General features: G+C 41.9%; 2 protein-coding genes across 4 annotated transcripts in view; one reads left to right on the top strand and one right to left on the bottom strand.

Annotated features, from left to right (window-relative positions):
- LOC308463291 (uncharacterized protein) overlaps positions 1 to 17,464 on the bottom strand; it is a gene marked incomplete at its 3' end in the record, with an annotated part of 41,342 nt that overhangs the window by 7,443 nt on the left and 16,435 nt on the right. The window lies entirely within an intron of this gene.
- The window catches only part of AGPS (alkylglycerone phosphate synthase), a 66,234-nt gene that overhangs the window by 47,378 nt on the left and 1,392 nt on the right, over positions 1 to 17,464 (top strand). For all 3 annotated transcript variants that reach the window (XM_080971067.1, XM_080971068.1, XM_080971066.1), the window contains exons 12-19: positions 577 to 628; positions 2,547 to 2,623; positions 3,887 to 3,999; positions 7,402 to 7,471; positions 8,794 to 8,855; positions 10,515 to 10,604; positions 11,791 to 11,890; positions 12,522 to 12,579. In XM_080971067.1, the coding sequence (XP_080827193.1) occupies positions 577 to 628; positions 2,547 to 2,623; positions 3,887 to 3,999; positions 7,402 to 7,471; positions 8,794 to 8,855; positions 10,515 to 10,604; positions 11,791 to 11,890; positions 12,522 to 12,579 (622 nt within the window). The remainder of the gene's footprint in view (positions 1 to 576; positions 629 to 2,546; positions 2,624 to 3,886; positions 4,000 to 7,401; positions 7,472 to 8,793; positions 8,856 to 10,514; positions 10,605 to 11,790; positions 11,891 to 12,521; positions 12,580 to 17,464) is intronic.

The raw sequence follows: 17,464 nt of genomic DNA, 5'->3' as shown, positions 1-17,464 counted from the left end.
CAGAGTGTAGTCATATCCATTAATTTCAGTGGGTATCCTCTTAGTATGACTAACATTGTCAACAACCCAACATATATATATATAAAACCATTTGCTTACAATTTCTTCTATTTTATAATTGACATGGGGAACACACTCTTTTTAACAATGACAGGGCATTATTAGTAGGTCCTAGAAGGTGCGCCAACTCTCCCCCCACTAAACTTGAATATTTCCCCCATTGTTCCAAGTAGTTTCTAAAACCTTACATAGCATTGATCCATAGAGAGCTGGTTCTATATCTTAAATGTATGTATTTGAGGCTGGACAGACTACAAACAGGGGTATGCTATCAAAGGCCAGATGTTGACCTAATGTAATACAATGCAAATTTTGCAAACCACATTAATCTTAATCAGTCTGGGCCTCTGTGTTAAGATTACCGAATGTGTTTTTTTACAGCATGATGTAACTCCTTTATAGAGGTTCAGTATTTGACTGTATTTCATCCCATGCCAGATTTTTCTAAAAAAAATTACACAATTGCTTTACTTTCTATCGGTGTTCTTTATTCACATGCAACTTGTCTCTTTATAGCGATGTGCTCCTGCATCCATTCGCCTTATGGACAATAATCAATTTCAATTTGGTAAGTTTTTACTAATTTTGCTCATGATTTGCTTTTGTAAACCTGCGCCGAACCTTGTGGTCTGATAGCGGGTATTCTGTGACCTTGGCGATAGGGGATTGAAAATTAAAAATGTGCCCCTTCTTTCCCATACTCCCTTGTCATTCTCCAGTTTTTGCCTCTCCCAGCTTTGGTGCCAGTAACCATGGTTCATTGTAGTGACCAATATCTAGAGACCTGCTCAGGTAGTTCTGCATGGCTAAGGCAGTTTTGGACTTGTGGTTCTTGAGCATCCCCTGCTGCCTAGCAAACAGCTTTTGCAAATAAGTTGGTTTGTCAGCTGTCAAGGAAAAAAGTCAAAGACCTTGACCTCTTTGAATCTAGACTTGGTTAATTCTAACCCAACATTTGAAATCAGAATTTAAAGGGACGAGGGCATGATCTGCAGTTGGTTACTAATTCCAATGTTTTCAGTTCATTCCTTTGTGCCATTCATCACTGACGTCAGATGGAGTTGATTATGCAGTATGGATACTTTGATTATTTTCTGTCTTTCTGCTGACTGCACTGGGCTCTCAGTGACTCACATAAAATCCAAATGCAGTCAAAACCATTCTTCAAAATTAAGATTGTAGTGTCTTAATTTATTGATTTCCCCCCCCCTTTAATTAAAAACCTCTTGATCAACTGATCAGGGGCACCTTAATTAGACAACACATTTTTAAGTGATTTAAAACATATATAGTCTCATTTATCTTAGAGGCATTCCTACCTTCTCTCGCACAAGAAGAAATGTTTCTCCACACACGCATCATCTGAAAACAGAGCGTACTTAGTTTTTCCATTCTGTTTATTAGTATGCATACTTTCGTAGGTTTAATCAATTAAAATTCACATTATTTTTCAGTTTCTTTGATTGGATGGTGTCCCTAAAGAGAGAAAGCTTAAAAGCAAGACAAAAAATAGACCCCCATAAAGTGCAGCAGCAGTCATTGTACTAGCAGTCTCCCCCTAAAGCTTGTTGAAATAATAAAAAGAACCATCTTGTGATTCTTACATCTCTTTCCTTCTGCCACTACTTTGTTGGTTTATTCTCTTTAAGAAAATTAGAACGTTTTTGGGCAGACAGAGCTTGACTGAGGAAGTTGACTTAGGGCTGCAGTTAATGAAGAAGAGCATTTGATTGTTCTAGAGTTGTGGGAGCAGCCTTAGTGAACAAGGGTTCTTTGTTGCATTGGGGGCGTGAAATACCATCTCCCACCCCATTCTGACTTGTCAGCAAAAGCTAGATAATGTAGGCAAAAATAATCTGAGACTAGGTAAACATCTCCTAGCACTTCTACTATAGATAGCATTGAGTCAAAGTCTAAGATTGTTACAGAAGTAGTTGTGTAAAATGTCTTACGTGAACGTCTCCACTAGATGAAAAGCTGATCCACAAACAGAACTTCAGCGCTAGGTTTCTCCCATCGGTGTGTGTGTGTGTTTGTAATCTGTAAAATAAGCAGCCAAATTAACTTTTGAATGCATGAATATAGAAGTGGCTTCTAAACAAACAAAAATAGGGAATCTACCTGACTTTATGGACGGGACTGGGGAGTAGCAAATACATCTGTTCTCTGTAGTGCAGAGGTAGTCATTCTGTAGGAAAGAGAATCACAGACTCCTATTTTGATATACTTTTGTAAGCAGGCAAAGAATTAGACTTGACAGATTTCACCGAGTTTTCAGATTTCTTGCATTTATGCCTAAACGTGCAGGGTTCCCATAAGTCCCTTGCAACAGTGTTAGTAGTAAGTTTATTTTGCTAAGAAATGGAGCACTTACTAATAAAAAAACTTTAAGCTCCAGCTTTTCAGTCACATTTCCAAATAAAATTCTGAACTCCATTAATATAGTTGTCTTACATTTTTTTTCCTTTTTCCTAACTCTTGCCAAGGACATGCTCTTAAACCACAGGTTTCTTCAATTTTTACATCGCTTCTGGACGGGTTGAAAAAATTCTACATCACAAAGGTATTTAATTTTTATCCTCGGCCTCTAATTAATTCAGATTCTAAAAGCTTTGGACCCACGTGCCTGCAAAAGCACACTGTATAAAATTGCATGTTAGGTCTTCTCTTCTTCCCCCACACCAAATCTTAACCTGGATTTAAAAAAAAGAAGTGTACTTAATGTTTACACTAGTGCAGAGTCTAAGAGTGCAAATGGCAGAACAGCATCTGCCAGCTGTTTTAGTTGAGAGTAGTAGTACAACGGGACACGGGTGGCGCTGTGGGTTAAACCACAGAGCCTAGGACTTGCCAATCAGAAGGTCGGCGGTTCAAATCCCCGCGACGGGGTGAGCTCCCGTTGCTCAGTCCCTGCTCCTGCCAACCTAGCAGTTTGAAAGCACATCAAAGTGCAAGTAGATAAATAGGTGCCACTCCAGCGGGAAGGTAAACGGTGTTTCCGTGCGCTGCTCTGGTTCGCCAGAAGCGGCTTAGTCATGCTGGCCACCTGACCTGGAAGCTGTACGCCGGCTCCCTCGGCCAATAAAGCGAGATGAATGCTGCAACCCCAGGGTCGTCTCGACTGGACCTAATAGTCAGGGGTCCCTTTCCCTTTACCTAGTAGCACAACACAGGTGGGGAAGAGAGGTGGGAACTTCTAGTGTCAGAGTTCCTGCATTTATCTGAATGAGAAATATTTTTGCGTGTGCAAGACATCTCTTCATTGACTTGTTGGCCTCTACCATTAGGGGTGGGGGAGAAAAAAAAGCGAAACCTTACACGCCAATAGGCTGTTCCTGCTAATCTTGATGCCAACATATTAATTCTGTATCCTCCATAATTTTAGCAGCAGAAGTTTGTTGAACTTGGAAAGTTTCAAAATGAAATTTCGTGTTCAGAGAATAAAGATTCACTTATTATCAGAAACACCAACATGGCAGTAGTTGTAAATGGTTACAGAATAGAAAATAATGGATGCTTTACAACACTTTGGTTGCTCTCCCCCCCCCCCCTTGCATTTGTAAAAGTGAATTTTCAGATTGGTTCTCTTGACGGCATCCTCTTGAGCGTTTCTCTTAAGTATTGCCCTTTCAAATTTGTGCCATGTTACCTTGAAATATGCCTCCTGTTTATGCTAAAATGCTTGTGAATCTGCTTTAGAAGTATTGTGTTCAAAATAAGTTAGGAACATGAATATATTGTAAATAACTTAAAATGGTGGATCAACATGAATAATGGCATCTTCTTGTACTACCTTCATATAATGGAGATGCCTGTCTTTCCACAGTTCAAAGGATTTGATCCCAATATGCTATGTGTCACCACCTTACTTTTTGAGGGAGACAGAGAGAAGGTTCTTCAGCATGAAAAGCAAGTTTACGATATTGCTGCAAAATTTGGGTATGAAACCTTCATATCTTAATAGTTAAGCAATGTGTTGAAAAGTCCAAAATCTTTGTAGAGCTGAAAACCAGAGGCCTTTTATGAAAATTTATGGAAATCATGAGGTATCATGCATTTTTTCAATAATACAAAACCATTTTGGAAAGTGAGAATGAAATTGTAGACATTAACTAAGAGGTTAGTGCATAAAAATGTACCTGAAAACACAAGAGTCATTTGAATTTGCTTGAGCAGAAATGTTTGTAGGGACTTAACTGTGATACGAAATTGAATCCATTTTGCCATAGTCCAGTTGAGGTCAGGGCTGTTTCCTTTTCTCTGTAGCACACGAAAGGGACTTTTGTGACACTAAACAAACAAATCTTAACACACTGAAGGAGAGCATTGTTTTGAGCATTATACCTTAATACTGTGCATTATTGACTAAAGCTGTGACTCAGGCCAGCCTGTTTTAAAAAGGAAATTGTATTTAATCAACAGAACTTGATTAATTATATGTATTCCACCTCCTGTCACTGATTGCTCTGTGCTGTTACAAAGGAACAGAAAACATTTCACTTTAATAACAAGCTGAGTAATGATAGGGTGGTTTGTGTCCATCTGGTTTGATTGATTACAGGACTAATCAATGAAACCACGGTGAAGATATTTGTCTGGGCCACAACTTTATTTCCCATTTAAGCAAATTATTACTTAGATCACTGTGTTTAATGGGGAAAAACAGACACTTTGCAAATGTTCTGCGTTACAGGTTCACTAACCTAATATCTGAATGACATGTTACAACGCTCAACTTCCCATTCTCAGCAAAATGTCCTTTCAAGAAGCAGTGAACTGAGATTTAAGGGGCAGGCTGATAGGGGACAGAAGTAAAACACCTTCTGAAATATAGATACTTTGTGAACATTAAGCAATTACAGCCTGGCAGCTTAAAAAGTAGGAGCTGTCTGGCATTCTTGGTCAAACATCTCTGCCCCATCATCCTTTTCTTCTGTTTAGGGAAGCTTTTAATGTTTGATGTATTAGAGTATTTTAATATTTTTTTTGGAAGCCGCCCAGAGTGGCTGGGGTGGCCTAGCCAGATGGGCGGGGTACAAATAATAAATTATTATTATTATTATTATTATTATTATTATTATTATTGTTATTTGCTAACCTTGAAGCTAGAAGACGAGGAGAACTGGAACAGACAGCCACTGTTAGCTGTTTTGGCTACTAACCCCAAAACTCAGCTTGTTCACCTAGAGGGTGTTTTCCTTGTACTTGCTGCCCCTTTGCTCTTCTGCCAGAAGAACAAGGGGATAAAGTGTTGTCAGCTTATCCAAGAATACCCCACCATGTTGCCCCAGCTGTCAGCTGCTGCCCATGGCTAGCTAGAATACTGCCAGGCTGCACATGCCTGGTTGGGTTTCAGAGTTTTCTCTGCCTCAAATGTGCCAGTGAAACTGAAAGCACAAATGTCAGCTTACAGGTGAAGTGCCTATATAGCCAGCAGCACAGCCAGGCTAAGCTGCCATTTCGGTTTTCACTGGGGGGCCCCTCACTTGAGGGAAACAGGCATGTAACAAACACCATGCCTACATGCTGTTTGCATAGAAGTGTTCTCCTTGGCCCCTGAGGTCTCTGAGTTGAAGCTGCCTGCTGTTTTTCATTCATTTCATTTGGTATTTGAGAAAAGCTCTTAAAAGAAAATGCTGATGAAAATAGCGGACATTTCTCTCACAATTTCTATCGCACGCTGCTATATCTGAGCAGGCTGAAAGCAAAGAGTAAGGTTACCGTAACTTCCGTCATAGAGCTTCAGTATGCTGATGACAACATAGTGTGTGCAAGCTCAGAGGATGACTGCCAAACCATCCTAAATATATTTGCAGAAGCTTACGAAAATCTTGGCCTATCACTCAGCATCCAAAAAACCAAAGTGCTGCACCAACAAGTACAAAATAACCCCTCTGCAGCGCCACAAATTCAACTCAATGGTGTAACGCTGGAAAATGTTGATCACTTCTCCTACCTGGGCAGCTATCTTTCCACAAGGGCCAACATTGATACTGAAATCCAGCATCGCCTGAGCTCTGCGAGTGCGGCTTTCTTCTGACTGAAGTGCAGAGTGTTTGAGGACCGGGACATTCGCAGGGAAACCAAAATGCTTGTTTACAAAACATTTTGTACTACCAACCTAACTGTATGCTTGTGAAACATGGACCACTTATAACCGCCATCTCCAACTCCTCAAAAGATTCCATCAACGGTGTCTCCGAAAATTTGTACACATCACTTGGGAAGACAGGCGAAATAATACCAGTGTACTGGAATAAGCAAAGATCACCAGTGTAGAAGCAATGATTCTTCAACATCAACTTCATTGGACTGGTCATGTTGTGCAGATACCTGATTATCGTCTTCCAAAGCAACTACTCTATTCCGAACTTAAAAATGGAAAGCGTAATGCTGGTGGTCAACAAAAGAGGTTTAAAGACTGTCTCAAGGCAAATCTTAAAAAATGTAGTATAAACACCAACAATTGGGAAATACTTGCCTGCAAGCGCTCCAATTGGAGAACAGCCTTTACCAAAGGTGTCATGGGCTTTGAAGACACTTGAACTCAGGACGCAAGGGAGAAATGTGCTAAAAGGAAGGCATGCATGGCAAATCCACACCGCAATCAACTTCCGCCTGGAAACCAATGTCCCCACTGTGGAAGGACATGTGGATCCAGAATTGGCCTCCACAGTCACTTACGGCTTCATTGTTAAAACAGTGTGTATGGAAAGACAATCTTACTTGGCTATGAGAGATCGCCAAAGAAAGAAAGAAGAAGGTAGTCTTATTTCATACTGCCAGGTAGCAAAAATCCCTCCCTCTTGTCTCTTTCGGATCTCCAGGAGGCCTGAGCTCTATTTTTAAAACTAAATGAGGATTATGAAGGGAAGCTGGACAAAATCTAAATTAGGTGTGCCTGTTCTTTAAACCTACCAAACTAGCAAGAATCAGAAGGGTATAGGTGATTGTTGCTACTTGAATTTTAAAATAATAAAAGTAAATGAGATATGATTGCCTGTCACTTTGCTATTTTGTTCCTACATGCCTTGTATTTTATTTTTTCTTCAGAGAAAATGAGTTTAGGCAGTCCTGCCACTCTGTTATTTTTTTTGGGTCAGCTTCTCAAATACACACACACTTAAACTTAATATGTATTTATTTAGAGCATTTGTACCCCAGTCTTCAGCCAAAATGGCTCCCAGAGCAGCTTCCATAAAAATCAATTGAAATGGGGCATTTTAAACAGAACTTAATTTACCTGCCTAAATTCTTGATTGGAAACAACCTTGCTGTAAACCATTTCATGCTTTAGGAACAACTGATGTATTATGATATTTTACTGTCCTTAAATTATAGTGGTCTGGCAGCTGGAGAAGACAATGGACAGAGAGGATACATGCTAACGTTTGTCATTGCTTACCTTCGGGTAGGTATCTTATTTTTTTTTTTTTTTTTAAACTCAGTTTCCCATTATGTACTGTGCTGTTGTGTATATGAGACAAGGAGGGGGGGAAGGTGTTGCATATTTTAATGGTTCAGAGTTTTTTCATATACAAAACAACAACATGCATATTGGGCTGCTCTGCTTTCTTGTTACACTTCCTAAAAATTTGTGCAGTTGCAGAATTTTGCCTACAGGATGCACACCGACCCCATGACAAATGAATTGGTCAGCTTTAGTTTGGGAAGGATTAGATGGGGAGGAAGTTTGAATCCAGGTCTATCCACGTTCTCTTCCCCCACCCCACCCCAAAACAGCTTGAAGAAAGATCTCTCAGCTACCTAGCCCTGATCATCTCATTAGGTAGATATATGAAGGTCAGTAGGCACTGTTCAGGAACAGGCCAGCAATGAGGTGAGGCCATTTGCTTTTGGCAGCAGATCTGACCCCACCATTGCGCTGTTATCAAGGAGAGGTGAGGGGAAGACAGGGTCCTAGAGTCGTCCCTCCCAAAGCCCAATTAGTGCTTTTCCAGTTTGGGGAAGGAGGTAGGGGGGCTCTAGGATCCTGGCAGAGCCTTACGCCTCCTTCTCAAAGCCCAGTGCATCACTTAGTCTGCTTTAGGGACTGTGGCAAATCTCTCAGTGGCAAAGCTCTTCCTGATTAAAAAAAACCATGACTTGACCTGATAACATGTCAGCTGTGTTCCTGATGTCTAAAGGCTGAAAAGACCATAGCAATTTGAAGTACCGTATTTTTCGCCCTATAGGACGCACTTTTTCCCCTCCAAAAATGAAGGGGAAATGTGTGTGCGTCCTATGGGGCGAATGCAGGCTTTCGCTGAAGCCTGGAGAGCGAGAGGGGTCGGTGCGCACCGACCCCTCTCGCTCTCTAGGCTTCAGGAAGCTATCCCCCCAGCCCCGCAAGCTCCCAGAGCGATGCCGAAGCTGCGCGCAGCTTTGGCATCGCTCTGGCACCCGTTCTGGGGGCAGGGGTCGGGGGAAGCTCGGGCATCCCCCGCCCCAGCCCTGCGCCTGGGGGGGGGAAATAATTTTTTTCCCTTTATTCCCCCCCCCCCCCAAATAATCTAGGTGCGTCCTATGGGCCGGTGCGTCCTATAGGGCGAAAAATACGGTAGTTGGTAGAATAAACAAATTTACGCAGTAGGTCCTGGGAGTATGCTAGGTCTCTTTGACATATTAATACACTTGAAAGTTTTGGGTTCTGTAATTATACAAAATAGCAGGTTCGAGGCCTATAGATACATAACTTTAGGAGTTCTAATCTGCAAATGATCTCCTCTATAGGACCTGGGCATGGATCATTATATAATAGGAGAATCGTTTGAAACGTCTGTTCCCTGGGACAGGTAAAACCAGTGCATTTTCTGTTTTTGCATTGTCTGAAGTTGTAAAAGCTGTGCACCATATGAAAAGGGTCACTAAAGTTTTCCAAAATTAGTAAGGTGAGATTATACATTTTTCTGGCCATGTGTGACCTACTTTAGAAGTAGAATTTCTAATGAGGGTTCTTGTTGAATTAAACAAGCCACTGATTTTTATCCAAGAATATATTGAGAAAACAGCTAATTTCTGTCAGCTGATAAGCAAGTGAATGGCTTCCTGTATACATAACTGTTTTCCGAAGACCATCCAAATCTAGTCCTACAATTCTAGGAGGCCGTTGGGTTCAGATAGTATATAGAGCTTCATGTTCCACATGCATAATTGTTCTTAACTGTTATCATTTTCCAAATACAACTTTCATGTCCTACAACATGCATAAACACAATTTTCTGGATTGGGCCTTCCATTTGTGAGAAGCTTCTCTGTATCTGTACCGTACATTACATAACTTTGACTTCCTTCAGGATCATGGCAGTTTTGAAACAACAAATGTAGATTTAGTTCACGTGAAATACTTGCATCCCATGCAAACAGTTTGCAAGCCATGCCCATCAACATCTTAAAGGTAAAGGGACCCCTGACCATTAGGTCCAGTCGTGGCCGACTCTGGGGTTGCGGCGCTCATCTCGCTTTATTGGCCGAGGGAGCCAGCGTACAGCTTCCAGGTCATGTGGCCAGCATGACTAAGCTGCTTCTGGCGAACCAGAGCAGCGCACGGAAACGCTGTTTACCTTCCCGTTGGAGCGGTAGCTGTTTATCTACTTGCACTTTGATGTGCTTTCGAACTGCTAGGTTGGCAGGAGCAGGGACCAAGCAACGGGAGCTCACCCCATCATTGGGATTCGAACCGCCAACCTTCTGATCGGCAAGTCCTTGGCTCTGTGGTTTAACCCACAGTGCCACCTGTGTCCCTATATCGACATCTTATATAGGAGCATTTACAAAGTAAGTGTGGGCCATGTTATCTGTTGCAGGATTAACGTTAGGAGGAGCTTGGCAGAAATATACGGTATCTGCTTTGTCAGATTATGCAGTAGATACACCTAACTAGAAGAGGATTCCTAATTGGTGAGCTGTTGGGCAAAATATTGCAATAGATGCCACAGCTGTAACAAAGAAGGAAATGTTTTCAAGAAACAAGGAAATACAGTGTGCGCGCGCGCGCACACACACACACACACACACACACATCAGCACTGTGTTCAAAACTCTTTCTCCACCAGGAGCAGACCATTAGTCCTGGAGAACTATGTGACTTTTTGCATTTCTTTTCCTCTGTATACTCAGCCATTTTCTTTTTGCATTGCAAACGTTAGTATGTCTAAACATTGCATTTAGAATCCTACTAAACTTTATTCTTTTCTGGCAACCTGTGTTTTAAAGCAAACAAGCTGAATTTAACCTTGGCTCCTTAACACATATAAACTTACAGTGCTGACAGATAAAATTGCACAACAGACTTAAACTTAGAATCATTTCTTTTAACGAAACAAAATGTGCTTCAATTTAACATAAATTGTTTAAAAAACAAAACACTACTGAAATGCAATATAAATCTCACATAACTCTCTAATAAATATGTACACAAAATAAGTGTACTTCTCTGTTATATTTTGTTTCAGGGTTTTAGACCTTTGCCGAAATGTGAAGGAAAGAATAGTAAGAGAATGCAAAGAAAGAGGCGTTCAGTTCCCACCTTTCATTTCCTGTCGGTAAGACACATTAAATTTCAGCTGCCTATGAAATTGAATGAAATCAGTCTAAATTAAGGGCAATAGCAGTCTTGATATTCTTTTGATTTGAGGTGGTTGGGGGGAAAGGGCCAGATCTTGGTTTTGGGACACCACGACCATACTGTCTGATAGATCCACCCTCTCCCGCTACCCAATGCCAGGATTGGTGGCTTATCATTTTTTCCCTGTACATATGCAAATACCAAAGTGTAACAGCATGTACATTATGGCATTGGTGAAGCAGAAGTCTACCTAGGTAAAAAATATATATCAGAATTGTATTTCTCATTGCATTGCTATTTTCCCCCCTTTTAGCCCTATTAGTGAGTGCTGATAGCTATTTTTACCTAGTAAAACTATCTCATATTCCCATTGTCCATAGCATAGCTGTCAACGTTTCCCTTTTTTAAAGGGAAATTCCCTTATTCCGAATAGGATTCCTCACAAGAAAAGGGAAATGTTGACAGCTATGGTCCATAGTGGTCTTCATCAGGAGTGTACAATTAAACTTCAAGCATAGTCCTTCCCCTTCTTGCACCTTGAGTATTTTAATGTGTTGAAACGAAATTGTGGGTTCCGTTTTTTAAGAGGCAGCTTTTGTGCCTTTCTGGTCACTGCACCTCAAAAAGTATATTGTAGAGTTGAAAAAGGTTCAGACAAGGGCAAAACGGTCCTGGGGATTGGAGTTCATAACATGATACGTGGCACAGAGAAAGCAGATCTAGAAAGGTTTTTCTCCCTCATTACACTAGAACTCTTGGGCATGTGGTGAAGCTGAATGTTGGAAGATAAAAGCAAGTGCATAGTTAAATCATGGAGCTTGCGCCTACCGGTGATGGGCACCCAACTAGATATCTTGGAAAGAGCATTCAGCAAAGGTTATCAGCAACTGCTAGCCACAAGGGCTATGTTGTGCCTCCATAGTAGGAGGTGATGGGCCTCTGAATACCAGTTGCCGGGAATCGCAGATGGACGGGTGCCCTTGTGCTGATGTTCACCTTGCAGGCTACCCCCCCCCCCGGCCATCTTGTAAACTACGGTGAGAACAGGATGCTGAACTCAATGGGCCTAATCCAGCAGGGTCGGCTTATGTTATTATGTATAGAACAGTGTAGTACTTGATCTAACAAATACCATTTTTATATATAAAAAAACCAACTCACAGGGTGACGCAGACCTACGATGCTGGCGCCTGTGTCTATTTCTATTTGGGCTTTAACTACAGAGGATTAAACGACCCTGTTCACGTTTATGAAGAAATAGAGGTAATTGTAACTCTTTGTCGCTTTCATGTTATGTAATACTTGGCTGTAGTAACTCATTCACTATAACAAGTAAAACTGCAAGTTAGAGGCAGACACCTTGTGGTCAGAGGTTCCGCTCATGAGATCCTCCCACCAGGAAAAAGTGGGGAACACTTTCTGCCGATTGCTCCCCCCCCCCAACCCCGAGAAGCTGCTCCAGAGGGCTGGGGAAACCTACAGAACAAGGTCAGCAAGGAGAAGTGTGTGGAATTGTTGTCCCCCACCCCACCCCTTTCCTCAATTCCACGAACAGAAGGAGCCCTTTTTGTAGATGGCTCCAACCCTGTATAAGTCAATATTCCAAGCTGAGATGCTTCCTTATCTTTGCCAGCCTTTGAGAGGAGTTGTACCTCCTTCATTTATGTAGACTTCCAGTAACGTGCGGTGGAAACCTATCCCCCAATAGGAGGGTGGGATACAACTATTTTGCAATACGCAAGCCGATTCTAAACTTGGCAGAATGTGTAAATAATCTCGATTGCATTGTGTTGTTTGTTTGCTAGTATTTAAAACGAGTGAAAGGTGTGTAATTGTCCAGATTGCTACATCAACATTGAGCTTAGTGACTAATTAAGTTATTTGCATTCTTTAGATGTCAGCTAGAGATGAAATCCTTGCTAATGGAGGAAGCCTGTCACATCATCATGGAGGTAATGTTTCCAGTTGCTTACATAAGCAGTGTTTGATACCAGTTTTTGTTAAACCTAGCATTGTGGTTAACCTAGCATTGTGCGGTTAAACCTAGCATTGTGGTGCTACTCGTGTTATGCAGGAGAGCTTTGGGAGACTTATTATGAACACGACTTTCAAGGTTTTGACGTGGTTAACTTCTGTGATGATCCTGAGTTTGGTTCAGTCCATGTTTTAAAGCGAACTGATCTGATTTGCATTTCATGCCCTAATACCCAGAGCCATAACACATAGCTATCCTTCAGATTGCACACTTCTCCAAATGTTGCGACACAGTTAAGTAGTAGAAAACGGGATGGAGCAGACATATGACTGAACAAATCTGTGAAACTAAGTGATTAGAAATAGACCGATACTTCCAACTCTAGGTAACGCCTATTTTAAGTGGTTGTCAGAAGAAATATTCTCCTGCGCGCCAGCCAAGGGGCTGCCGATGAAAACCTTTTTGCATCAGGAAGGTGGCTCAGGAGCACATTAAGCCAGTGCTTCTGGATCTGCATGGACTCCCTAATGGTTTCTGAGCACAAGTTGATATGGTAGCATCGGTAGCTAGTTGGCACTAGTCTCCCTCCTTTCCTATATGCCATCATTATAACTGCAATATGCTAAAACCAGTGGTCTGACAGTTCTCTATCAACCCTGTGCTGTCCGTGTGACTAGCGAGGGTGTAGTGGGAAGGAAGTGTCTTGGAAGGAAGGTAGTAGTATACCCTGAGCTGCCTAAGCCGTCACTGACTGTTCCAAGGCTGCAGTATTCATTTTGGGGTTAGGCCATGTGGGTGTCTTGCCCCTGCTGTCTCACTGGTTCCTCTGGCCCTTCAAGGCTACAGCCTGACCACTACAGCAGAGAGCACCACACCCCAGAAACATGAGACCCAATGGGCTGAGCCTTGAGAATTTCTGTACACGTGTTTGAGAACAGTATAGCTTAGTCAGTAGAGCGTGAGACTCTTAATCTCAGGGTCATGGGTTCAAGCCCCATGTTGGGTGAAAGATTCCTGCATTGCAAGGGGGTTGGACTAGATGATCTATGTGGTCCCTTCCAACTCTACAATCCTATGATTCTAAGAATCAGGATAAATATATAAGTATATACAAAATGTCTTACGGTTGCCTGTCCTGATAGAAATATGGCATGCAATACCGTTGCAAAAACTGAACGTGGGAGAATTTACTAGAATGGTGTACAGTGGTACCTCGATTTTCGGACATCTCTGTTGCCGAACATTTTGGTTTTCGAACGCCGAAAACCCGGAAGTAAATGCTTCCGCTGCGTATCTGTTGTTTTTCACACTTTTCTCTGTTGACTTGGCAGACCGCCCTTTGTGCCTCGGTTTTCAAATGTTTCGGAAGTCAAACTGTCTTCCAGAAGGGATTACATTCGAAAACCGAGGTACCACTGTACAAGGAATTATGAAGTCAATGGCTACAATCCCGGCACCTTGGGTGCTTTCCCCCTCCATCTTGTAAATCGCCTTGAGATGGTTGTTTAGAAGGCAATTAATAAATCAATGGTGGCAATCGTCTTCTATGGCGTAGATCACATGACGAAGCAAGCTTGAAACTCCCATTCCCCTGCTTTGCCAATGGCTTTTCTGTGGTGATCTGATCTAATACTGTGTGTTAAATTCCTCCTGTGTATCTTAATGTTCCTGGAGTTTACTGTTCAGGATTAAACTGGTTGTATCCTTTTAAAAAAAATTATTATTATTTACTGACCTTCAGGCCTTCCCATGACATTCCCAGCATTGCTTTTTAGTTCCTCTGTGAGGAAGAATATTGATGCAATTCCTCTTCAGTGTTTGCCCTATAATTGTGATTAATAACAGTTGCTTTCACTATCTGGAAACAGACAGCCTGGTTAGTCTGCCTACAATCATGTTGTGATAAATGGAGCTATTTTAACTCCGGTTTTGTGTATCAAACAAAACAGATGTAGTCTGAGACTTGGGGCTATAAGGAATATAAAGCCTGTTTAATTCAATCTTCATGGTGTTTGTTGTTTTAAGGAAGGGACCGAATAGTTTATACAGCAGAGTTTATTCTAGAAACTTAAATAGTTACCATTTCCGCATGCAGCAACTGTTCACTCTAAGGGACATGTTCCTGAGGAGCAGCCACCTGCTGTGGAAACAAAACTTGAGACACTTAAGAGAAGTCGCTTCAAAAAAAAAACTTCACAAATAAACCAATGAAGTAAACAGTAAAAAGGTTAAGTATATAGGTAGCTCGTTTAACCTAAAACTCATTGAATGCCAGCCTTCAACAAGAGCTAATGATAGAGAGAACATGGCGTAATGGATATGCAGTGTCAACTAAGGGCTTGAATCAAAATGTTCAGCGAAATTCTCCTCACCTTTTTCCATCCAAGGGTCCAGGCGCTGATATGTTCTCCTCTCCATCCAGTGGGAGAATATTTTCATCGATTGGGGCAACTAGGGTGTACTTTCCACCCTCCCATGTAGAGCCAGTCTGGACTTTTTCTTCTTCCCTTCCATGCCCTCATCACTATTCTCCAAAATGCCAGAAAAATAGGGGAGTGTGGATTGCGAACCTTTCTATGTCTAAGGCTTGCATTAGCAAGTCTTATTTCAAACCACAGGCTACTCAGCGTTGCCAGTCGCTGGTACCAGTCTACAGATATGTGCTGGGGATTCACCTAAGCAGTCCCATCAGTGGAATCCCTGAGCAAGGACTTCTGCTTCTGCAATAGTCCTCTCCTCCCTGCCCCTTCCCAAAATTGGCTTGGGGAAGGGATTGGGACAATGCCTAGAACAGTGTGTGTGCGTTGTAACATCTGGCAAGCTGGAAGAGTTTGGTGTTGAATTGCACCGCTCAGATTATGCTAAGCATAGCAGAATGTGATAGCACAATTTCCAATTGATGATCCTGGAGTATTACGGGTATAAGTGCCCAGAAGGAAAACACCATGTGTGGTGAAAAGACTCTCAAAAATCTACCAAAAGTTCAAGGTTCTTAAATACTGTTAGTGATTAACAGTGGTGTCCAAACTTTTTTCAAAGAGGGCCAGATTTGATGAAGTGATGGGCCATGAGGGCCGGCCAAAGTTGTTGACCTTTTTTAAGGATTGAAGTTGTTGAGGTGTTTTTTTTAGGATTTTACCCCAGGAAATAAACTGCCACAGGGGCTGGATTAAACAGACTGGCAGGCCGAATTTGGTCCCCAAAGAGGACTTTGGACATGCCTGGATTAAAATGTCTTAGGCGTCATCATTTTGTGCCTGTTTCCACTGAACAGATTGCTCAGCTGATTTGTGCACACAAGGTTGTGGTTAAAAGCCATTGCCCCCCATTTAGGTGATATTTATGGGTTAATTGGACAAATGGTGGTTGTGCATTTTCAACCTGCAATTGTAGTTTAGAGTCTCAAGTCACCTAACTATGACATCAGAGCAGACCAGCTAGTGATATTAAGAGGCAGGGAAGGCAGGTGAAAGCAAGTATTGCAATGGATAACTAGTCAGGACTGCAAATAAGCCTAAATGCAGCCTGTCAGTCATGATAGGCTCTACACTAATTATTGCAAAAAAATACTCAATTACTATGCTACAGGTTGACTTTCAGGCGAAAAGCCTACAAGACAGAAGCAGATCTAGATTAAAGGCACAGAGCATGAATCCTTCATGCTGGTTGACACTTGCGTATGTCAAGCACCCAGTGACTGCTGCATGAACAGATACTTTGGATCTGTGAAATAGCCATCACATATCAGCTATCCCAGAATGGTCCAAGGGAGTTTGCTAGTAGAACGTATTCACTGAGAAGTCATGGATTTATGCAGCCAGGTGGACAGGAAGTTTGTATATCTCTAGCTCAGTGGTAGAGCACTTGCTGTGCATGCAAGAATCCTTGGCATGTTCAGGTAGGAATGAGAAAGTCTCCGTGCAGGCCGGAAACACCGGCGAGCCATCTGATTCAAATATTCTTTCTTTGTTCCTCAAGGAAGACAAAATGGTGTTGCTCCTTTTTTAAACGAAACCTTGGTTAGCCATAGTTGCGGTGAGCGCTAAGGACATGCAGCTTTTGTAACTTTATGGAACAAAGGGGTTAATTTTTTTTTTATCATCAAATGCGTTCATAAAGGACCACCAGTGTCCGCTGTACGGCTTCTCCTCCCCCCCCCCCCGGCTTTCCGGTTCGCTAATCAAATGTATGTTAGATTTATTATTGCAAAAGTATAAAGCATAGAAAATGTGACAAGATAGATGTGTAAATTATCACTCTGACAGAACTAATGATGCACTCCGAGCACCTTCTGTTTTCAAGCACTTGGTGAGCGACTTCATTAAATATGCAATGGCTGTTTGGTGCAGCGGCTGAGAGATCAGTTCAGTCCCTCGTGGAATTGCATTATTACTGGAGGTGGGGGAAGACAGGCATACTAGCTGTCGGACATCCTGCTGTGGCTTTAATGTGCTCCATCTTGTTGGACCAGTTGTTTTTGGTCTTCTTGAGACAATTACATCCATAACCACAGGATACGTTCGCCGAAACAATATTACGGATAATAGCAGATAATAGCATAGACTATTCATTGTCTCTTTAGCTCTAACTGGAATGTGGGTGGTTGGACATGAGAGATCTCTGCCGTCCTTGGAATGTCAGCCTTGCCAAATCGAGAATAGGAATATGGTCACAGGAAAAGGCCCATCTTTGTCTCACGAAACGTGCATTTTCCATACTCTCTCCAAACCACGCTGCTTATATGTTTGAGGTTGCCATATCAATTTGATGCCAATAATGGGCTTGTGCTTTTGCCAAATACTTAGAAAACAGATCAGGCTTTTTTTTCCTCCTAGCCTACGCTGTTCAGTCAGCTCTGCAAC

The sequence above is a fragment of the Podarcis pityusensis genome (assembly GCF_964106645.2).
Source record: "Podarcis pityusensis genome assembly, chromosome: 1".
NCBI lineage: Eukaryota > Metazoa > Chordata > Lepidosauria > Squamata > Lacertidae > Podarcis > Podarcis pityusensis.
Note: the sequence above shows the minus strand (reverse complement) of the source record. Positions and strands in the feature narration are given on the sequence as shown.